Source organism: Cyprinus carpio, chromosome B2 (genome assembly GCF_018340385.1).
Source record: "Cyprinus carpio isolate SPL01 chromosome B2, ASM1834038v1, whole genome shotgun sequence".
In the NCBI taxonomy this organism is placed as follows: Eukaryota; Metazoa; Chordata; class Actinopteri; order Cypriniformes; family Cyprinidae; genus Cyprinus; species Cyprinus carpio.
In genome coordinates, this window is record NC_056598.1 from 13,528,032 (window position 1) to 13,552,655 (window position 24,624).

The window sequence follows — 24,624 nt, forward strand, 5'->3', positions numbered from 1 at the left end:
AACAAAAACATTAATATGAAAAACAGGTTTATTCGTCTGTGTGCTAATGAAATTGAGTTTAAATTCAATTTGTTTAAACATTTAAATGAAGAGATTCCACCGTCTCATACTGGGGCAGAGCTCGAAGGTTCCCACCATAACAACATGCTCAGAGAGTTACACAGGGTCTTCAGGCCTCACATGCCAGGGACTGGTTTACTGTCAGGCCTTCACTAACGTGCAAATCCACATAAACATGTGCTTCTGAGGAGTCGCCACAAGCTTTACCAAACCAGCAGATTCCACAGGATTCACTCAGACACAAGATGTATAAAAGGCCACAGCACATCAACGATTCAACAATATGCAGCAGAAAAATCAACTAAAAATAAGTACAGTATGTCCTGATCACTTAAACTCAAACCAAATACTAGTGCTGTCAAACAATTAATCGGGATTAATTGCATCCAAAATAAAAGTTTGTTTACACAATATATGTGTGTACACTGTGTATATTTATTATGTATATATAAATACAAACAAATGCATCTATACATTTAAGAAAGATATGTTATGTTTTTATATTAAATACATTTATATATAATATAGAAAATAAAAATATTTAAATGTATATACACATGTAAATATTTTCAAAATATATACTGTATGTGTGTGTATTTATATATACATAAATATACACAGCACACAAAAATGTATTATGTAAACGAAAACTTTTATTTTGGATGCGATTAATCGCGATTAATTGTTTGACAGCACTACCAGATACTGATGCGTTTACTTTCAAAGACCAAAAAAAAGAATAACGTATGTTTTAATGTCCATTATTGAGCAGAAAAATGAATTGTGGTTCTTTGATTCAGTTTGAAATTAATACAAAAAAAGCAAAAAGTGAAAATCTGGCTTTAAATATGAAACAGAGTCTAAATTCGTTCTAACTTCTCACTAAGAAATTCTTCGACGCTGTCTGTGTTCCACTTGAGGATGCTGAGCTCCTCAGCAATGTTCCCGTTATCGTCCAGCAGCTTTAGTACAGGATCTGAGCCTCTCACATACTGCAATGAATTATAAAAAAGCATCTAGAATTAACCAGAGTTTAAACCAAGTATAAAAGCAATACAGTTTTTTTTTTTTTAGACAAATGTTATGTTTGTACCAAATAATTTTATTTTATATTCACACATACACTACTGTCCAAAAGTTAGTTTTTTTTTTTATTTATATATATATATATATATATATATATTTAAGTGTCTTTTTGTTTAAAAAAAAAACAAACATTAAAAACTGTAATATTTTGAAATAATATAATAATTTACAATTATTACAATCCAAAAATTACATTTAAAAAATATACGTTTAATTTATCACTTTTAATTTATTTAATAGATCCTTGCTGAACGAAAGTAGTAATTTCTTAAAAAAAAAAAACTTAAAAAAAAAAACTTTTGAACAGACTTCAAAAGACTTTTGAACAGAAGAGTATGTCCATACACGTTTATGACCTTTATAATTGATTTACTTTATTACTTATTTAATAAAGTAAAATATTACTTAAAATATTTCAGAAAATACAAATTCATTTACCTTGATCTGAAGGCCCCTGAACATCTTTGGCTTGTCACTCCTGACGAAAGCTGAAGGGAAATATAGTCACAAATGTATTAGTTTTGTAACAGGAGTGCAAAAGTTCCCACTCTGATAGTCTGTGCCACAAAACAACAGCTGAACTGCTGTAACAGCTGCTACAAGAAAAACACTCTTTGAAGCATTTCAAATTAACTTGGTTTATTTTGCTTCATTTCTAAGCCATTTTAGTTTAATCATCAAGCAGCACAAGAATTATAAAGTGTCAGATACTCAACCTACCTTGGACTTGAGGGAACCTCCCCAATTTTCATCCACAGACCTCAAGGATGGCTCCAGGATAGAGCTGTCGAAATAAAATAAAAACAAATATACATTAATCTGGGTAAAAACAGATTTTCACAAGTCAAGTGATATGACAAAATCAAGACTGTGGCCTCTGGCTTGTATCCTTTGCACATTTTCCATTGTTTGCAGGGTAAAACTGCAGGAGAGATTCATTGGTGTGAAAGAAAATGACCTTGTGATTTGACACAGAAGCTGAACTCACCTTCCTAGACTCCAGCTGAGCCTCCATTTGGCAGCACTGCCTGCAGGGAAGGTCTAACTGGCCCAGGCTGAACTGACCCAGGAGATCACAGGAGCTGCACAGGAGATTGCTGGAGAAGCCCATCTCCCTGCAGGCCTCAGAGGAGAGCTCGGCTCCATAAGACGCCAGCTAAGCCAGGAAGATTTCCAACATTTTACACATGAAACAAGCAGTAGATGAAATTCTTTAAGCGCCTACACCTGCTGACCTTTAAGTCAACACCTCAAACCTGTTGGAAATTCTCAGCTGTTTTCTGAGAGCATCTTTGATTTTAATGACCCACAAATGCAATGTCAAAGAACAAGGCAAATGGAGGGTAAAGCACAGGTGCAGGAATTTGCAAGCTTTGGCTACACAGCTATGATAACAAGACTATACCGTTTTATAGCTGGTGGATGACAAATCACTTCCTAGTTACACACAATTTAAATGATAAAATAAATAAATAGTATAGTTGATACATTTCCATTTAAGAATAAGCACTATCATTTAAAAAATTAAATTCAGAATGAAAATAGAGGAAGATTTGAACTTTTGAGACCAGTGTTACTATGGTTAACTAAAACTGAAAGTAAAATGATCCATACAAAATTGGACTTGAAATAAAATAAACCTTAACTAAAAAATAAAAATACAATATATATATATTTTTTTTAATTCCAGTTAGTTGCCAATGCAACATTTGTTTAAATTGATAAAAACTTTAACTAAAATTACAATTAAAATTGAAAACTATAAAAATAAACACTTTTCAAAATGTTTCAAAAATATATAACTATAATACTCTCTCAGCGAAACTAAAATAACACTGAAACTTTATATTTAAATTGCAATAACCGATCGGATCAACAAGCCCTTATGGTATGGAATTTATTTCATATGCATTTATTTTTATTCACACAAGATAATGAAATAACACTGGGTGAATTTGCTTCCTAGTTACGAGCACTATCAGCTACTCTCGGGAAAATCTCCAAAAATGCGAAAACAAAATAACGCACAGGAAACATATTTTACATGACCGTGATGTTTATTTTAAAAGTTACTTATATATTTATAAGTTCATTTATTTTGCAGGTAAACTAGCTAACAGTTTCAAAGTTTAATCATTACAAATCATATGAAAAACATTGATTGTCTCAAACTAACTGCAGAGTTAGATGATGTTACGGTTAGAAATTACATCCGAAATATTATACAGATTTGCAAAACATTATTTATATTATGAGCCGCTTGAGCCACGTCATAAGCTAACATTAGCGAGCCGGCTAATCAGCGCCTTGAACATAAATACTCAATATTTTACATAGACACGTGGACTACTGGTCATTGCTGAGTATCTACTTTCAAAGATGAAAACATATAGATATGGTTCGTCCACCTACCGTTTGTAATAACGGCAGTAACCAAAGCAGGTACACCTCCCCCGCCATGAGTGTTTCTTTTCCCTCACCGACGCAGATTCAGCAGGAAGTGCGTCACATCACGAGCTTATTAATAAAAGTCATACCATAAACAACAAGCTGTTCGAAAGAATAACGGTTTCCCTTTATTTAAAGAAAGATCCAACTATTTTAACAATTGCCAACAAAAAATAATTATCAATAATATTCACAATTCTTTTTAACTAGGAGCTGAAGGAGTGTCTAGATTTGTCATGCATTCATCATCACTTCAAACGTGCAATGGCTTAGGAAGAGTTTGGACAAATCTGACTGGATTTCTTTTTTATACCCCATAGTTTTGTTCTTTCTAAAATTTTATCAAGCTTTTATGGCATGAAAGTTGTGTTATGTGCAGAACTGGAAATATAAGTGGATTTTATATGTGTTTTTTTTTTATTATTATATGCAATTAATATATATATATTTTTAAATCAAGAAAATATCTGTATGTATACATGAACAGTTGACTGTAAATGTGATGTGTTGTTCTCTGGACAGGAGTCGTATTTGATTGAAGTGAGATTATCCAGTCATCGAGCGACAGCTGACCCACTGACGTCAAAACCCGGCGAATGCGCATGCGCACTGACACAACGTGCCGATACTTCCCAGGATTTATCAACAACTGAACGAACACACTACATCTGCTACTCAAGCGAAGCATAGTCTGAACTGTTCAGATTCAGTAAACACAGCATTAAACGCGGAACTGTTTTTGTTGCGGTAGTAGGTGTCCACTGTAGTGTAGTTTTCTGTGAGTGTTTATATTCGATTGTAGGAATCATGGAATAGCAGCACTGCTCTTTGCACTCATGAACTGTGTGTCATAAAGTTCTCGGTCACGGCATGTCCTCTATGTGCTGGATTTTTTGATGGGGCTTTTAAGGTTAAAGATGCCGCCGAAGTTTCAGCTCCTGGCTCTGTTGGCCTTCGCCATTGCGATGATCTTTTTGGAAAACCAAATTCAGAAGCTCGAGGAGTCACGGGGGAAGCTGGGTAAGAATCTTTCCTTTCCAATACATACAGTACCTTGAAATCATTTGTTAGACTAGAAACCAGCAAAGTCTGATTTGCGCCAGCCTGTCAACATGATCGTGCTGTGTTTTGTTTCCTCAGTACTATTTTAAGGGAGGTAATGAGCATTCGTGTGTTTGGACTACATGGTCCATCATGTCTCAGGCAGCAGCTGCATTTTCATTCAAACAAGATCCAGTGTCATATTTGACTCGCTTAGTTGTGCAATGGATATTTTCCTTAGTCAGTATCTATGCATGTATCTGTTGCACTACTAGCTTCTGCATCAGACATGCCACTCACTAATGCTTGAGTCTTCAGGGACAAAACATTCAAACCAAGATAATTTTTTGGATTAATCTGTTCAACATATTTGGCAATATTTTCCACCCTACTGTGTGTTTTTCCCCTTGCCCATTAATATGGCTCAACACTGTCAGATATAAAAGCATGTCAATATTTAATTATTATAAATTCTGGCCAATAAAAAAAAAATGCTTAAGTGAATGAATTGAAACTACAGGCTTCTTTCAAATAGACTTTCACCTCCATCTACTAAATTGTTACCACAGTGAAAAAATCACCATCAATAAACTCAAGAAGCCATTCAGTGTTTTTTTCCTTTTCTTTAATGCTGTTTCTAGATATTAACAGGACCTGCTTAAAATTAGGGGAATTATCTAAAAATCTTATTCACACGTTTAAAAGTATGAACGATTTTCACATGTAGACTAAACTAATAAAATGACTTTCTAATAACTCATAAAATGGATGTACTATTCATATATTGAGGTATTAGAAAGGTTTACGCAACCTTTCTAATACCTCAATATATGAATAGTATTTTTTTTTTTTTTTTTACTGTGCATTACTTTTTTACTGTGAAAGAAATAGCCTTGATGACCTTCTTTCAAAAACAAAAATCCTACCAGCCCCAAACATTTGACAGTAGTGTATGAGTTCGCATACTGTGGCATCACCACAGGAGCAAATATAGATGTTTAGCACTAAATAATACAAATCTAATTACCTATGACTATAAAAACTGTAGAACCCACGAGAGCTGAGTGAACAAGTGACGCAGGTGAAATAGCTGTTTTTAAAAAAATAATGCTATCATGCGAGTACTCATAAATATCTCAAAGTGTTGACAGAACATCCAGAATTATCTAAGGAAGTTAAGAATACCTTCAAACCTTTTGCATGTCTGTCTGTGAAAGTAAAAGGTTTTCTGCTTATTACAACCAATCCACTGAAATTAACAAAATCAGTTATTTTAAACATTGGTGAAGTACACGCGTCAGCAGGGCTTTTATATTTTGGTTGAGTGCTGTGATTCCAAACAAAGGTCACCTGCCTAGAGCGATCGGATATGGGATATTTCATGTCCAGTACAGGCTATTCTGAATGCTTCACCGTTTGGACCGTAACTCATCATCAGTGTTGGGGAGGAACTAGTTACATGTAACGGCGTTACATAATTTAATTACAAAATAAATGTAACTGTAATCAGTTACCGTTACTTATTAAAATTTTAACAATTACAAAGGGGGTTACATTTGAATATTTACACACATCCACATACAGATTTAATTGATCTTTCCCAAATAGCAGTGACTACTCTGAGACATAAGGCCCTATAATTCCAGCGATGCGGAAAACACAGTCTGGTTCGTAGAATCCAGTCATAAAAATGGGCTTCCTATAGCCTAACGCGGACAGAATATGCCACATTTTGGTCGAATAAATCCAAAGTAGGTCAGTACACTTGAATCAAAATGCGATATGGACTAGTGTCTGTGAATATTAAGCCACAAAAAGACAATATATGAATCCTGCACGTTCTGCGTGTCTGTGGAAATCAGCGCGGACTGGCCATCGGGAAAACCTGGACAATTCCTGGTGGCCTGGCAGCCGATTTGGCCCACTATTTTAATATTGTTATTATATAATTGCCTGCCGAATGTACTAAAGTGATTATTTCCGAATTCGCCATTCGATAAATCATGAATCGGTTAGTCGTGACTGTCAATGCTTCGGCTCACGCGCTCTCCGCGCCTCCGCCAACCAGTTTGGATCAGAGTAATCAATGCGAGAGAGAGAATGGAGTGGAAGAGCACAGGTGGAGCAGAGAAGAAAAACTTCTGTTCAGAGTTTCAAGTGCAGGTCAGTTTCTTAGTCAAGCAGCAGCGGCCCATTGCTCATCATCGCTCTAAATACTGTATAAAGGACATCATTATTATCTATTGTAATGTTACAGTAGTAATTTAGCAGACAAAGAATCATATTTTATAATAGGTATTAGGGGGAGCTAGTGCAGACAACAACACAACCCTTACGAAAAATTAATGTATGGTATGGCATGGTAACCACAAATTAACCATGGTTTTTGCTACACTAACCATAGTTTAACCATGGAATTTGTAGTAAAAATTAATACAAATGGTAATACGTTTGCTGTACGTTTAATGTACTTGGTTACAAACATGGTAAAAGTCAAATAAAAATCTTGAGTATTAAAGTCATGAGAGAGAGAGATCAGGGCAAAATAAAGAGAATGAAAAGACAAATGGAAATGAAGGTGCAGTTCAGGAGAGAACTTTTAATTATTTTGCATGTCCCCATACAAAAAATAGGGTTGTCCATGTTTCAGAATGTGTTGTGGGTGTACGAGTGTGAGATTTCCCAGCCTTTTTTTTTTTTTTCCAGTCCGCCCCGGTAGAAATTAATGGCGCAGACATGCGGTTTCATTTACTACACATAGGCCTACTGAAGCTTGTGGTGTTTTCAGCCTCTGCCACCTCAATATATGAGTACATGAACACACAAACATAATCTCTAGAACTGCTCTGTGTCACTTCATGAGCATTTTGCTTATTTTGAGAAAACTATCATCACATCATATACAAAGAGACACCAATGTGTCAAAAAGACAGCAATGTTTCAGGAGTTTAGTACACAGAATAGGACACATGCTTTAATAAAGTAATTGAAAAAGTTACACTACTATTACATTTTAAATAGGGTAACTTGTAATCTGTAACCCATTACATTTCCAAAGTAACCTTCCCAACACTGCACATCATATGTGTTTCAAAACACCTTCACAGAGCTGCATCTCTGCCGTGCTGAAGTTATTATAATGCTTTGTTTGAATAAGCGACGTTCTTTCCATTAAAAATTGGCAAGCTGCTGTTGTTTGGGTTAGTTGGTTCCCACCATCCACACTGAGTTACTCACATCACCTAACAGCTCTATGAATAGTTGCACAGCTGCAGAGGAATATGAGACCTGTTAGCAGGCGGAAAGGTGAGAGGAAAGGTTTCCATCTGGTTAGACCTGGAGAAAGCTGTCAGTCTCAGCACTGCATAAATTGATGATGTTTTTGAACCTGTCATCCTGTTGCACATCTTGTTTGACTGTGAACAAATGGAGTCTTTAGCACATACCCAAACTGTTTTATTTACTCAATACTCAGTGTTTTAACTGACTGTATTTTGTGTCACATTTCGAAATGTTGATTGTTGATTTATTATCGTTCCATTTGCTCTAATGATGGCATCTGACATGCACTTTCACGGTTCATGAGCATCGGAAAGTTATTTGATATCTAACCTGATATTAATTTTGTCTCCATTTGCTAATGGAAGTTCTGGGATTCCCTTTGAACATGTTTCAGATCTGTACTGTTTTTAGCCCTGATGGGACTGTGAAAGAAGCTAAGCCTATGTGTTATGGCTTGGCACCAACACATTGACTACTGTACATTTTTAGGTTCAAAATAGCCGTGTTTATGATGCTTAAAGACTTTGAAAGCACTGTTGATTGTTGAAGATTTCAGAGCCAGCGGATGATGTATAAACTAAACCATTGTTTCCCAATCCTGGTCCTGGAAAACCCCCAACACTGCACATTTAAGATGTCTCTCTGATCAGACACACCTGATTCAACTCATCAGCTCATTAGTAAAGACTCCAAGACCTCAAATGTGTGTGGCCCTGTCCCAAATGGCGCACTTCATGTGGACTTTCGGTCTCGTGGACTTAAATTGTGCGTGCTCGCAGAGTCTACGAGTCCGTAGGCCATCCCATTCAGCATTTTAACGCTCTGAAGTGTGCTCAGCAGCACCCCCTTTGTACCCTTGAAGCGGTCTTTCGCGAAGCCCGCATAGATGCAGGCTCTGCACACTTTAACTACCCAGGAATCCTTGCGAAATGGGATGGGAGGAGATTTCGCTCAAGAGCAATTGATGACATGGCTGAGAAGAAAATAGTTAAGTGTAGGTATCATTACGGTTTTTATGACCTAGGTGTAGATTTTACCAGTTGTTACCTACAGTTTATACAAACATTATGGTCATCGACCAGTGGTTGATATCTCGAATATAATAATAGCGCGTTGAATAATACGATCACATTATGATTCATTAAATAAATAGAACCGAATGTCAGGGCTTTACTGAGTCATATGTAAACCTAGTATTTATATTTAAACCTGTAAATTCATCTGAAACAACTCACGCACATGTTTATTAGGGCCCGAGCACCGATGGTGTGAGGACCCTCTTGTATCTGCTTCGTTTATTATTATTAGTATTATTATTCTTCTTCTTCTTCTTCTTCTTCTTTTTTCTTCTTCTTTCTTCTTTCCCAAAATGAATCGCATTTTTGAGGGCCTAAACATGCTCGAAAAGTCCTGAAACTTTGCACACGCGTCAGACCTAGTGAAAATTTACGGATGATATAGGTTTCAGAAGAGGGTGTGGCAAAATGGCTCGACAGCGCCACCTATCGTAAAAAAAATCAACAGCCCTCGAGCTGTGTTTCACGTACATGCACGAAAATTGGCACACATATGTAAAGCATCAGTACCTACAAAAAAGACTCTTGGAGCAATATCCGAAACCCAACAGGAAGTCGGTTATTTTTAATTTTATGGGCAAATTTAGCATCATTTTTGTCATTTGCATGCCTTGTATTTTTAACGAACTCCTCCTAGAGATTTATTCAGATCAACACCAAAAATTTGGTATGCCTAATCTAAAGGCCTTTGCGATGTTTAAATTGCAAAGATCTTGAGTTTTCGTTGAAGGGCGTGTCCGTGGCGGCCTGACGAATTTCGATGATTCGCCATGAAAAAATGAAGTTGCTATAACTCAGACATACAATGTCCAATCTGCCACAAACTTCACATGTTTGATAAGACTCCTGACCTGAACAGATTGACATGCCCATATTCAGTTACAGTCATAGCACCACCTACTGGCAACAGGAATTGACATATTTTACGCTGTAACAAACTACCCCAAGAAATTTTATGACATAATTCTTTTTTTTTTCAGTCACTCTATTCTAAAGGCCTGGGCGATGTTAACATTGTGAAGATCTTGAGTTTTCGTTAAAGGGCGTGTCCATGGCGCGGTCACAAAGTTCGATGTCTCGCCATGGGAATAAAAGTTATTGTAACTCAGGCATAAAATGTCCGATCTTGCCCAAACTTCACATGTTCGATAAGTGTCCTGGCCTGAACACATCTGAAGGCCAATATTCCATTGGGTGTGGCAAAATGCCTCGATAGCGCCACCTATACATTTTCAACGGAGTGCGCCTCGAGCTACGATTCACGCACATGTAAAAAAATCGGTACACACATGTAACACACCAATACCTACAAAAAAGTCTCTTGGTACGAAATTCGAATCCCAACAGGAAGTCAGTTATTTTGAATTTTCTCTGCAAAATTTGTGTCGTTTTTGACATTTTCAGGGGTTGTACTTTAACGAACTCCTCCTAGAGATTTATTCAGATCAACACCAAACTTTGTCAGTGTAATCTAAAGGCCTTTGCGATGTTAAATTGCGAAGATCTTGAGGTTTCGTTTAAGGGCGTGTCTGTGGCGGCCTTACAAATTTCGATGTTTGGCCATGAGAAAGGAAGTTGCTATAACTCAGACATACAATGTCCAATCTGCCCCAAACTTCACATGTTTGAGAAGACTCCTGACCTGAATATATCTACATGCCAATATTCAGATATCGCTATAGCGCCACCTGCTGGCAACAGGAAGTGACATGTTTTACGCCGTAACAAACTACTCCTAGATATTTTATGACATTTTATAATTTTTTTTGGTCAATCTAATCTAAAGGCCTTTGCGATATTAAATTGTGAACATCTTGAGGTTTCATTGAAGGGTGTGGCCATGGCGCCGTGACAAATTTCGATGTCTCGCCATGGGAATAGAACTTGTTGTAACTCAGGCATAAGATGTCCGATCTTCCCCAAACTTCACATGTTTGAAAAGAGTCTTGGCCTGAACACATCTGAAGGTCAATGTTCCACTATAATCATAGCGCCACCTGCTGACAACAGAAAATGGCTAATTTTACACTAACTTAAACATGCAATGTCCAATCTGCACCAAACTTCAAATATTTGATAAGAGTCATGGCCTGAAGATATCTAAAGGGCAGTGTTCAGTTATAATCATAGCGCCACCTGTTTGCAATAGGACAGAACATACTTTATACTAACTCAAACATTCCATGTTCAATCTGCACTAAATTTCATATGCTTGATAAAAGTGCTTGACTGAAGAAATCTACATGACAAAATCCAGTTATAGTCATAGCGCCACCAGCTGGCAGCAGGAAGATTGGCACATATAAATGACTTTGGCATATTCCTCTTATATTTACCAAATTAAACGCATATTTCTCGCCGTTCGCTGTTTTACAAAAGCCACCCGGTGGTGGTGAGCCCGGGTGCGAGGGCCCGTTAATATCATAATTAATCATTAAATATGTGTTAAAATTGTAATCTTAGTTCAAATTGAACATTATGTAATATTACAACTGTATACATTAAATAAGCATGTATATATTGTCTAATGCCCAGGTGGCATAAGCAAAAGCAGGCTGTGTAGGCCCTATAGGTCTGCACTACATGACGTCACCGAAGTGTGGACTCTGAGGAAGTCCACAAGTCTGGAGTGTGCCATTTGGGACAGGGCCTGTGTCAGATAAGAGAGACATCAAAAATGTGAAGTGTTGGGGGCTCTCCAGGACCAGGATTGGAGACACTGAAATAAACAAATACTTTTGTAGCCTTTCTAATATGAATAGATTTATAAGATGTGTGCTTTTTTTAATGTTTGGTTTATTAATCAGACTAATAAATATTCATATATAATAGGGGTGTAACGATACATGTATTCGTACCGAGCCATCACGGTACGGACATCTCGGTTCGGTGCATGAGGCCTTAAAGCGAATACAGGCAATTCACCCCCAATCCAGAAGGGGGCGCCCGCAGTAATGCAGCGCTGTTTGATAACTGCCAGCAGAAGAACAGTGAGCGAATGCCATGAGTTGGGCACTTGAAAACAAAGCCCACTAGACAGTGACCATGTGCTGATTCTGAATGCGTCTCTCACTGACAAAGTGCGGTCTTCGGTCACTTCTGACCGGAGAATTTTACATTTAAATTTTTTAAAATCGTAGCTTCACCAGAATGGTACAAAACTTGGTGACTTCTATGGCACTTTTTTTTTTAAATTGAGGGTATGATTCGAAAAAGCTAAAGTGGTCATAAGCAAAATAGTCACACTCATGGTCTCTGGTCAAAAATGACCGACCATAGGAAATGAATGGGAAATGGGAAAATACAGAAAAGTTTTGTGTGTACAATCTACAAATCCCCCACAATGCAGAAAAAAATTGCACAGCAATGAAGGGGTGAAACTGTAAAACATCTAGAGTGCAAAATCAACACACCCATTCACACACGCGCAGACACACACCTGTACACATACACCTATATAAGTCGCAACATTTATACTACCATTCAAAAGTTTGTGGCTGGTAAGATGTATGAAAAACGTCTCTTAAGCCTGCATTTATTAACATATACAGTGCTCCTGTAGCTCAAGTGGTAGAGCATTGCGTTAACAAGCGCAAGGTTGGGGGTTCGATTCCCCGGGAACACATGATAGCTAATAATTGATAGCCTGAATGCACTGTAAGTCGCTTTGGATAAAAGCGTCTGCTAAATGCATAAATTTAATTTTTAATTTAATTTAAATTTAATTTATTTGATCAAAAATACAGTGAAAACAGTCAAATTGTGAAGTATTATTACAATTTAACTGTGAAAATAATAACTTAAAATTTTTACTGTAAAATAGTTTAATATTTTAAAATGTAATTTATTCCTGTGATGGCAAAGATGAATTATTAGCAGTCTTTAATTCAGTTTTCAGTGTCACACGAGCCTTCAGAAATCATGCATGCTGATTTGCTGCTTAAGAAACATTTCTTATTATTATCAATGTTGAAAACATTTGTGCTGCTTAATATTTTTTTAGATAACATAATGCAGTTTTTTCATGATCTGAAAAAAAAATCTTGATTAATAGAAAATTTAGTTGAATCACTGTAGAAATCCCTTGCAACATTTTAAATGTCTTTACTATCACTTTAGATCAATGTAATGTATCCTTGCTGGATAAAAGTATTGATTTCTTTAAAGAAAATTTAATTTTGACTTCTTAAGTCACATAAGTTTCTCATACCTCACGTGTATATTGTAAATCCATTTCATTGACAAATCAGTACAGTTTAGTCCACGTGTAATGATGATAATTTCAAATTACTGGTAATGCCCTTTCAGTTTATGTATACTTATCTTATGAATATAGCAAGTCTAACACAAACAACAATTGTTGGTGTCAGTTGGTGCGTCCTGTTGTGTGTAACCAGATGGTACATAACCTGTGGCAGATTATGAGCTTAATGCTTTACAAACTGTTTATTAAAACTTCAAAGCCCCCGTGAATACCAGAGGCGTACAGCTGCTTGCATTTCTTAGTGGATTTTTATGGCCTCTTTGTAGACAGTACATACTTCAGGTCTGTTTTTCTTTTGTGCTTAAGGCACAGCACTACTCCATTTCTCTTACTCAGCCTTAGTCATTCTGCCAAGGCTGTAAATGTTCTTGTGGCATGATAATGCCACTTCTGGAGCTAACAGGCTTGAATATAAAATGACCCCACAGTGACCTCCACGTTGTAGTGTTTCTGAGAGGCAAAAATGACTGAAAGAATGATTTGGTCTATCTAAGGAAAGACTGTAACCTGATTTGAATCATTGAAAAGACATCAGTCAGAGTATAACTTGTCAGGTTTGGCAGCTGACTGCAATAAATCCTCTGCTCCTCCTGAGCAGCTTGACACTAAGATATTAAATTTCATTCCCTCATCTTATTATTTTTGGCCTTTACTGGAACAAGACACTCAACTTTACATTTAACATTTTTTGCACTGTCATTTCACATGGATTATTATGTTGCATGTTTTATATCTGTTTATGGTCTGAAAATATATAATTGGGTCAAAGACAAAAAAAAATCATTATTTAAAAAATAAAATAAATATGTAGTTTTAAATGCATGTTCAATTCTTAAAAATGTAATATTTTAATATAATTTTGAGTTATTTATTTAGTTATTCATTACATTTTTGAATATTTACATATACATAAAAATGTGGTATAGGTCATACAAGATTGACCCATGCCTTTTTGCTTATGCATGTTCTGCAAAACCCCTCTTTCCATTAAACATATTTTATTGGATCGTCCCAGTTTTAATGCAAGTAGAACACTTATCATGTGTTAATTAAAAAAAATCTTGTAGAATTTTGTGTTTATTTGGTTTTATTTTGTGCTTGTAAATTGTATTATTCCAACTCAGTTTTTGCCATGAAGATAGCCTTATGCTGACATGCCAATAAAAAAATAAACAACTTATTAAATAACTATATGTAAAAGTTAAAGCATGCTTGTCTTTGTAGAGGTGTATTCGTGTGTGTGTGTGTGTGTGTGTGTTTTCATGTGTTTTTGAAGAATGTCATTGATTTAGGTCCCCCCAAAAAATAGTGTCATTGGCCTAATTATTAATAAATAAATGCTTATTATATGACTAGATTTCTTGTTTTGTTTCTTTTTACTGTTCTCAGGAAAGGTGTAGATGTGAATTGCTTGAAAAACACCACCTCAGAAATTCATTCATGTACTTCTGAAGAGGTTCTTATCAAAGAAAGCAGTGTTGTAGTGAATATCAGCAGTCTTCCATAGCATCAGTTATACACAGTCAGCCTGAGGGCCCTCTTGCTGCCTGTCCGTTTTTAAAAGAGCGCTTTCACTCAGCATAATGCAGCAGTTGTGTGCCTATTAAGTAGGAAATAGGTAACGAGTCAGGGTGTTTTTCTCATTAACTTGCAATTATATTATTACATTAGGCTGTGTATTGCAGGAGTAATGAGATGGTGAAACGGTCTGCAACATTCACATCTACCCAGAAACCCAGACGACACTTTTACCTCGGAGTCAGCTTATCACATATAAATCACACGCAATTTTTAGTGGTGGATTACTAATATCAAAGAGTAGATTTTGATATTTTATTGTTTTCTCTTCACAATTTTAAAGGAATAGCTCACTCAAACATGAAAATTTACTGACAATTTCCTCACCCTCAGGTGATTCGAGATGTAGATGAGTTTGTTTCTTCATCTGAACAGATTTGGAGAAATGTAGCATTACATCATTTGCTCACCAGTGGATCTTCCTCAGTGAATGGGTGCCGTCAGAATGAGAGTCCAAACAGCTGCTAAAAACATCTCAATCCACACGACTCTAGTCCATCAATTAACGTCTTGTGAAGTAATACGTCTCCAAATCTGTTCCAATGAAGAAACAAACTCATCTAAATTTTGGATGCCTGAGGGTGAGAACATTTTTTAGAAAATTAAAATGTCAGAATGGTTTTTGCAATGGTAACAATTTATTCTCTGTTGCCGTGGGACACCATAATGTGGCGTAGTGATAGCAGTTGTCCACATGTGATGGTTGGAGATGGAGACTGGGCGCTTTGACCCGAGAGCAGTCGGAGTTCAGTGGGAATGTGCTGTGTTGGCTTGACATCATCACCTCACAGTAGCAGCTGCGCAAGCGCCTGCTCACATTTACACACTACTGTCACCACATCGTGTACACTGTCAAATTTCCGTCTCAAGATCTCACGAGTATTTCCAGACCACAGGACCTTTTCTGTTTCAGCTGCAGAGTAAATTTTGTAAATGAATTTGCTTCAAACATTTTCTGTATTTTGCATTACTATAATTTAGCCTTTTATTAACATTTACATAACATGTCATTTAAAAACAGCATGTTTGGTCAATATTCTCTCAGACATTCAAGAGAAAGTGTAATGAATAGGCACACAGGATGTTGAATTAGAATTTGAATTCAAATGACAGGATGACAGGAATCTTAATGAAGAAAAAATTAAGTTTTTTTTTTTTCTTTTTTTTTCCTTTGTCAAAAATATATATTTAAATATAATTAAATATATGAATTAAATTAGAACGTTGTTAGTGTTGAGTGTGAGTTCCCACTTGTTTGGATTTTTTAAGATTATTATTATTTTAAAAAATCGTAAAGCCTATTAGCACCAGGTCACTGAGGCCACATGCTCATATACAAATATATGTAATATTAAAAACAAATATTAATAAATAAAAGATATAGAATTCTGGCAATTGTAATGGCAAATATATATTTTAAATATTATTAAATATATGAATTAATTAGAGCATTATTGTAATTGTTGAGTGTAAGTTCACACTTGTGAGGGTTTTTTAAATGATGATTATTATTATTATTATTAAAAAATCTTAAAGCCTTTTAGCCCCAGGTCACTAAGGCAGCAAGCTCAAAATTCTGTAACTTATGTGTATAGTGCTGAAATCTAATAAAAGACATTAATTTTCCTTTAAGAGATAATTATTCATCCAGTATTCTTTGCAATTATGTTCCCTCAACATACTTTTAGTTCCTTTAAGGATCTGGTATATGGCAGGGTTTTTTGCAATTATTTAATCTTGAATTCATTTTGCATCAGTGTCTCCTTCTCTTCTCCTCCATTGCAGAACGAGCCATTGCCAGACATGAGGTACGAGAGATTGAGCAACGGCACATTCAAGAGGGGGCGAAGGAGGCCCTGGTAGAGGAGGACGATTTGGTAGTCATCTACAACCGAGTGCCCAAAACAGCCAGTACCTCCTTCACCAACATCGCCTACGACCTGTGCAACAAGAACCACTACCATGTGCTGCACATCAATACCACCAAAAACAATCCCGTCATGTCTCTTCAGGATCAGGTCAGTTGCATGTTCACTTTTAGTGCTTCCAACTTACAGCCATCCGAACAACATATTATAGTGCTGGAAGGATCCAACTGTTTCCATTTACTGAAATGCACCAAACAGCCTCTAAAAGGCACAAAGCCTTTCCTTAATAGTGCACTACAGCAGATGTTATAATATGGTAGCTTGATATTATCCCGAGGCTTTAGGGGACTTAAAATGGCAAATTCCTATCATTAAACGCTAAAAAGCATTGTTGTTCTTGTTGTTTTTTCCAGAGCAAATCATTAAGTGTTTTATTTATTTATTCATGTTTCAGGTACGGTTTGTAAAGAATGTGACATTATGGAAGGAGATGAAGCCTGCGTTCTACCATGGACATGTTTCCTTTCTGGACTTCACCAAGTACGTATTGTGTGCTCCTGTCATTTTGTTTCTCTGCTCAGATTTCCTCAATCTGTTGTGGTCAGTGTGTTTTGCATGAGTAATGCTGTTTAGAGTGGTTTCAGGTTTTGCACTGAAAGATGATTTGCCAACCAACATTCCGCATAACTAGTAGCCACTCATTCATTCATAACCATTGAAAGGATGTTGTTTTACATTCCCAAAAAAGCAGTTTGATGCTGCTGACGGTGGCAGGTGGCTGTGAAAGGAATTGCAGCAAGCTCTTTTTAAACAATACAATCATATTTTGTGGATCTCCCTATACTTTACCTTCATGCATAAAGCAACTATTTAATTATGCCTTAATGCCCAAAACATGTGTTTATACTACTATACTAATACTATACTATACTTGTACTTCCTTTCCCATCTCATTATCAGATTTGGAGTAAAGAAAAAGCCTATTTACATAAATGTTATCCGGGACCCTATTGAGCGTCTGGTGTCTTACTATTATTTCCTGCGCTTCGGTGATGACTACAGACCAGGTCTACGACGCAGAAAGCAAGGGGACAAAAAGGTGAAATGTTTGTTTTGTCTACTTTTATCCTGTTTTTAATTATTATGAATTTCAAGACTATAAAGTACCCAAATTGAAATATTTTTTGAAAATGTATTATAAAATAATATAGAAATAGTCAATTTTATGTAAAAAGTAAAAATAATTCTTAATATAATTATACATTATTATTATTTATGTATAATAATAAAAAAAAATAATTATACATTATTATTATTTATGTATAATAATAAAAAAAATCTAATAGAAGTTGTGCTATTAACATCCTGAACACTGGTCTTGTTTAATTTTCTCATATATTAATAAAAAGTGGCAGGTGGAATGGTATCAGTGCCAGGGAATTGATTTATATGGAATAAATCCTAGTATATAAAGGTTTTCAGTCATTTTAAATCTAGGTACGATGTTGTTGTTTTTACTAGGTGCCATTTAGGTCATTCAGTTCAAGGTTCACAAATTATTTATTGAAAGGTGGACAAGCATCATCATGCCTTTCTTTGCCCAATGACTGTTAAACGTCTTAATAGAATCGGATGTATTTTAAAAAGTAGAAAAAAACTAATGTACTTTAGAATTTTTGTCTTGTGATAATCTTAAATGTCTTATTTAATTGTATGACTTTTGTTATTCAATTTGTTCTCGCCATTAAGATGACATGACATTACATCCAGAGTTTGTGCCTTCATAATTATTTTCTTTATTACATACTGAACTCGGAACTGTATTTTTTTGTTTCAGACGTTTGATGAGTGTGTAGCTGCTGGAGGATCTGACTGTGCTCCAGAGAAACTGTGGCTTCAGATTCCCTTCTTCTGTGGTCATTACTCTGAGTGCTGGTAGGCTGTTCACTGTCTTTGTGCTTAATTCAGATTTACCACTTGTAGGACTCTTGCCACATTTTCTCAACCACTTCTTCACAGGAACATTGGCAGCAAATGGGCTTTGGAGCAAGCCAAATACAACCTGGTGAATGAATACATGTTAGTTGGAGTGACGGAGGAGTTGGAAGACTTTGTTATGATGTTGGAGGCGGCACTTCCTCGCTTTTTTAAGGGGGCCACGGAGCTCTTTCGGACAGGTACGACTGCAGAGAGAATGTTTCAACAAGTCTATTAGATGGTGAATATTTTTGTTAAATGTTTGTGTCTGTTTGTAAAGGGAAGAAATCACACCTAAGGAAAACGAGCGAGAAGAAGCCGCCCACCAAAGAGTCTATAGCCAGACTGCAGCAGTCAGACATCTGGAAAATGGAGAATGAGTTTTATGAGTTTACACTAGAGCAGTTCCAGTACGTTCGGGCTCACGCGGTGAGAGAAAAAGATGGAGAACTGTACTTACTGGCACAGAACTTTTTCTATGAGAAAATCTACCCAAAAACCACCTGAGACTCAGCGGTGCGCCATAACACTGTATGCTGTGGTCGGAAACACTGGAGGGAGGACGCAATCCATTCTGCCCGACTGTTCTCCATCTGGATGTGTGTATTTAGAGCAACTCAAACTAGTCTGTGCCACAGGGAAGAGTCTCGGGGCCAAATAGCTGTCAAGAGCTTTATCCCCCCAGTACATATCATCTCAGAGAAAGCTTAAAAGCTCTCTAATGGGCTTTAAAAGTGACTGAGGTCTTGTTTGTGTCATTATTCAAGACAACCATCACCTTTCTGCAATAGGGATTTGATACAGGTGCTGCCACATTTCAGAACATTTTGTTATTGGATTTATTTAATGCGTATATGGTTATAGTTTTGGGGGAGTTTTTACATCTTCAAAGTACAGATGACTACTAAACATTCTTTTTCAATACTTTATTTCTTGGACTTTCATAAGGCTATTTATGGGATTTATTGGAAAAACACAGATGTGGATGTATGTCACATGGTTAAAAACACATCATATATTTTGTCTTTGAAATGCCAGAAAAAATGGCTGTTTGTGTGAAAAGATTTTTCTGTTTGGCAAATTTAAAACAGAACCTTCTGCTTGGGGTTCAGTCTCGCATTATTTCAGCAATTGCAGATAATTTTTATCTACAAATATATGTAAATACTGGTCATTACAGTTACAGCTGGACCAAAACATTTAAAAATGGGTGCATTAAGAATTTAAGATGAAATGTTTATCTGCATGTGGATCTTTGTACTGTTACTTTTTTTTCGGTAAACGGTAATTCTTTTGTTTGAATTTGCTTTTATATATTTTATGACTGAATTATCATGTTTTTTTAATGTAGTTTAAACATACTTTTTCTCATGGCAACATAACATTTGTCTGCTGCTTTGATTTAGAAATCATGGACTTTAAATGTGTTCAATGAAAGAAAGACTCTAAATTCATTGAGATTGTGCCTTTTTTTCCCCTGTAACACAGAGCTGTTATTACAGCCAGTGTAAATATGACTTGACATCTCAGCATATGAATAGGTGAGGAGTTGTTTTACAACATGAAATGTAGGTACGGTTGCATAGATTGTCATTATTAACATCAGTGTGGAAATAGGCAGCCATCATGTGAAATTGTTTGCCTTGTTGATGGTACTAAAAGACGGATGTCTTTTTGAAAAATGGAAATTTATCTATACAATTGCAGTGTTTGTACATGTACATGATCTTTACTAAACACACATTTTGGCATGAAATGGATGCTGGATTGCACATTTCCCTTAAAATCTCCAAGACAAAATATCAGTACAACAGTGGGTCTTTGCGACAAATTCTCCCTTGCTACGTAAAAAAAAAAAACATATATATATATATATACACTGTACAGGTTCTTTTAGATATATATAGATATCAAAACATCTGTCCTGTACATATAATATATATATATATATATATCATCAAAACCAATCTGTACTATATATTAAACACTAGAGTAACATATACATAAAAAAAAAAAAAAAAAAATATATCTATATATCGGGTTTTAATATTTCTCTTTTCTTTCACAGTACCACCATGTGAGCCTGTATTTGTTCTGTTCTTAGGGAGTTTTTTTTTTCTTCGTCGTCTTTTCATTTTAAATTATTGAGACTCCAATAGCTTTGCTCTTTCCTGCTGACATTGCTGAGGTAGATTTGCATACAGATTTTTGGATATGTCGGCCATAATAAAAGGAGTTGATTTTTTTTTTCTTCTCTGTTATTCCCTTATCATTATAATTTTGATAAAATATCACAGACTGTTTCTGTCTTTTTTTCTTCTTTTTTTTTTTAAACAAAGGAGTAACAAAAATATATGGAGGCTTATATTTTATTTAATATTCTTCACATTTTTTGTTACTAACACATACACAAATTAAACATTAAACAAAAAGGATTTGATTTTTTCATTTTTAGGAAAGAAGTCTCTTATGCTCACCAAGGCTGCATTTATTTGATCGAAAATACAGTAAAAGCAGTAATATCATGAAATACTAAAATTTAAAATGACTTTTCTATTTGAATATATTTTAAAATGTAATTTAGTCCTGGGATGATAAAGCTGAATTTTATTACTCCAGTCTGCAATGTCAATGTCACATGATCCTTTGGAAATCATTCAAATATGCCGATTTGCTGCTCAAGAAGCATTTTATTGTCTAATGCTGAAAACAGTTGTGCTGATTAATATTTTTAGGACTGTTTTTCAGGATTCTTTGATGAATAGAAAGTTCCAAAATAACTATTTTTCCAATTAATTTTGACCAATTAATTGCATCATTACTGAATAAATGTATTAATTTCTTTAAAAATATAGATTACTGACCCCCAAACTTTGACTGATGGTCCATGATGTCTTTTCATAGAAAAAAAAAAATCTTTTTTAACCACCACAAACATCTTTGCTCTAAAATAACTGGGTGTAACCTCTCCTCTTCCACAAAAGTGCTCACCACTGACATTATATTGAGGGGAAATACACAAGATGTGCTGAAGCTGTGCTGTGCACCGCTGCAATATCCATGTTATCTCATCTGAGCACATACATTTAATAAACAGAGCTTTTGATATGCTTTCGAGTCTATCTCAGTGGAAATTTAATCAGCAACACAATTAACACATTGAGTCATTCTTTCAATGGCCTGGTCTAGATAATAATGTAAATAATTAATTTTTCTATTAACTCATTGTCTCTTCAGCTTGTCTCTCTCGACACACTGGGAACAGATACCAAGCTGCCTTTCAGAGATATAATTTTTCTAATTAGCACTCAAATGAAGGGCTGTCTGGAGCCTCTGATGGTCATTGTCGGCGGTTTTTACCTCCCCCCAGTTAGATCATGATGGATGATTGAGCTGTCACAGCAACAAATAAAGAGCTTTTCAAACAATCCCTTTCTGTGTTTTTAATGAACATAATCATCAGTGGCGAAAGCATACATTAATTAGGGGGAAATTGTTCCGTTAGAAACCAAATAAAAAGAAATTCAGTATTTGGAAAAGTCCTTCTAATTACCAGGACAGAAATGCACATCATTGTCAAATGTTTCGCAGATTTAATTATAGAGCAATGATGAAAATCTTGTGCTCAAAAGACACTAAATAATGTGGCCTCTGTCTCATGCTTTCCTTCTGATGTTTATCTAACTGTATATGCTCAGACAGCTGACGCTCTTTTGTTAATGTGACTCCTGTGCTTTACCTGAAACATCACAACATGTCTCTGCTCAGTAAACAATTAAAGTAATGAAGCTGTGGAGAAAATCACTTATTTTCCATTACGCCTCCCCTTCCCACATGCTTTTCAAACTTTGCACTCTGCCATTAGATCAACGACTGTGACCTCATTACATAAACATAATGATCTAGTAGATGGGGGTTGCTGGTCTCGTTTACAGGAAATCTAGACAGGCAAAACCAGCAATAGAGGGTGAAAAAAGTAATAGCTCTTGCAGAACATTCATAGTTCCATTTGTGAACCAATCTGGTTCATTCATATCTACATGTGTCCATATGTCTCTTTTATATTGGAGTAGGGGTGAACGGGAGTATAACAGTAAATAAAAATGTGTGTGTAAAAAAAAAAAAAAAAAAAAAGGAATTATTTGAGTAAAAATAAAGAATGCCACAGTACAAATCTGTTAACTGATTAACTGTAAGTTCCCTTACCTTATCATAAAAGGTGAAAACTGTAAATGGTTTAATATTATATTATACATATTTTTACAGTAATATACTGTCAAGTTTATGTTTTTTTACAATTAAAAATGAATTCAAATTACTATAGATTTTATGGTAAAAAAAAAAAAAAAAACAGTAAAAGGACATTCCCTGCATGGTATTATATATGATTACATTCTAAATACATGTTGTTCTTTTTATATCATAGTGTATATTATGTATATCATGTATATTAGTGTGTTTTGCATTACTTTTTTTTTGTTTTTTTTGTGGTTACTTATTTAATGTGTGCTATGCCTATGTATTTTCTTTGTGTGTATGATCCTGTGCAAGTTTTATTTACCAGTACTGGCCATGTTTAATAGACATGCCACTTACAGCTCTGATTTACCATCTGACTTTCTATTTGACCGGTTTTATTATGGTTATCAGTACATTTTAAGTTACAAAGCAGATTTTGGTATATTAATGTTGTATCATATCATTTAATATTCATGCACTAATATGCCAGATCAGTGCATAATACCTAAAACATTGTCACATACGTTTGACAGTGAATTTCAGGCAACCAGAAATGACAGAGCTACCATGTTTTTTTGTTTGTTTGTTGTCAGTTTAACAGTTTTTTTTTAAAATAGTAGTATAATGTATTTTTTCTCATACAACAACAACAACAACAGGGAGGTAAACTCGGAAACAAGGGAGAACTGGATCCAAATGAGATAAACTAAAGAGAAATAAAAAATAAAATAAATGTCCAGAAAACGGATCAAAACCAGAAAGCAAACAACAACCAGAACAGAGAACACCAACTTAACGCTAGGGAAGACAACCAAACACCCTAACCATCAACATAAAAGTCCAAAACCAGACACCAAACAGGGAATATGTGACAAACAGAGTGCAACGCAGATATTAACAGCCTCCAAATAAAAACTAAACATGGAGTTAGAAGGTTTTAGTTCCTCAAAGCAAACAGCACACTATATATCAACACTAAGCCACTCTTACAGCTAGGTCATGTCATCAGAGACTAATTTTCTGCATTGAATAGTGACATAATACATCATAATGAGTGACAGAAGCTGACAAACACACCCTCTCCCCTCTTTCCTCCCTCTCAGCTCCTACATCTCTGTAATCTAGAGTGTGCAGGTTTAAATTAAGATCAATTGAAAAGATAAACAGTTTTTGCTGGTTTCCATGACTACCACTTTTCACCCAAACTGCTTTGATTGTATTTAATCTGGTGGTAATCATAAATGACAGACAGATGATAAGAAAGCTAAGATCCTTATCTCACGGATGATTTTCTATTATTACCCAATCAGACTGTTGTCAAGCTTTCTTTTCATAGTGATTTGATTGGCCTTGACTCTGTGTGTGTGCTGTAATCAGATCTTTAATATGGGTGATTAGGTCCCATTGTAAATGACTCCGAATGAGAAAAGGGAGGCAGTTCTTCTAAATTTCTTCAAGTCACTTTGACAAATCAATTTCTGCAAGCTAATTTTGTGATTTACAATTAAAATGTAAAACGTACATTAAATATAGTGAAATGTCAGTGCAAGTGAAGAATGCGCCATTCAGATGTTGAAAGCATCAATAATTCAGCATCTGCATCTGCTGGGCTGCTTCAGCACGAGACTAAAATTTAAGTGGCTGTTGATTGGCTGGAGCGCGCCTGACGTCAACTCACGGATGTTTAAAATGGATAGAAGTCTGA

The 24,624-nt window shown here is 35.5% G+C and overlaps 1 protein-coding gene and 1 pseudogene across 2 annotated transcripts; one reads left to right on the forward strand and one right to left on the reverse strand.

Annotated features, from left to right (window-relative positions):
- Window positions 1-897: 897 nt before the first annotated feature.
- Window positions 898-3,716, reverse strand: LOC109081105 (annotated as a pseudogene).
- A 473-nt stretch (window positions 3,717-4,189) lies between these two features.
- On the forward strand, window positions 4,190-20,545 carry hs2st1a (heparan sulfate 2-O-sulfotransferase 1a). 2 transcript variants are annotated; one of them, XM_042718133.1, is made up of 8 exons: window positions 4,190-4,357; window positions 4,505-4,614; window positions 16,621-16,853; window positions 17,158-17,243; window positions 17,664-17,802; window positions 18,541-18,638; window positions 18,723-18,880; window positions 18,961-20,545. In XM_042718133.1, exons 2-8 carry the CDS (start codon window positions 4,512-4,514, stop codon window positions 19,185-19,187), a joined length of 1,044 nt encoding a protein of 347 aa, XP_042574067.1. In that variant the 5' UTR covers window positions 4,190-4,357; window positions 4,505-4,511; the 3' UTR covers window positions 19,188-20,545. The 2 variants fall into 2 exon arrangements, with proteins under 2 accessions (XP_042574067.1, XP_042574066.1); XM_042718132.1 differs by having other exon boundaries at window positions 4,190-4,614.
- Window positions 20,546-24,624: the final 4,079 nt, after the last annotated feature.

Coding starts and splice junctions, on each gene's coding strand:
- hs2st1a (XM_042718132.1), top strand. CDS start 4,491: ATGGGGCTTTTAAGGTTAAAGATGCCGCCGAAGTTTCAGCTCCTGGCT. Junction 18,639..18,722: donor GGTCATTACTCTGAGTGCTG/GTAGGCTGTTCA, acceptor ACTTCTTCACAG/GAACATTGGCAGCAAATGGG. Junction 18,881..18,960: donor CACGGAGCTCTTTCGGACAG/GTACGACTGCAG, acceptor CTGTTTGTAAAG/GGAAGAAATCACACCTAAGG.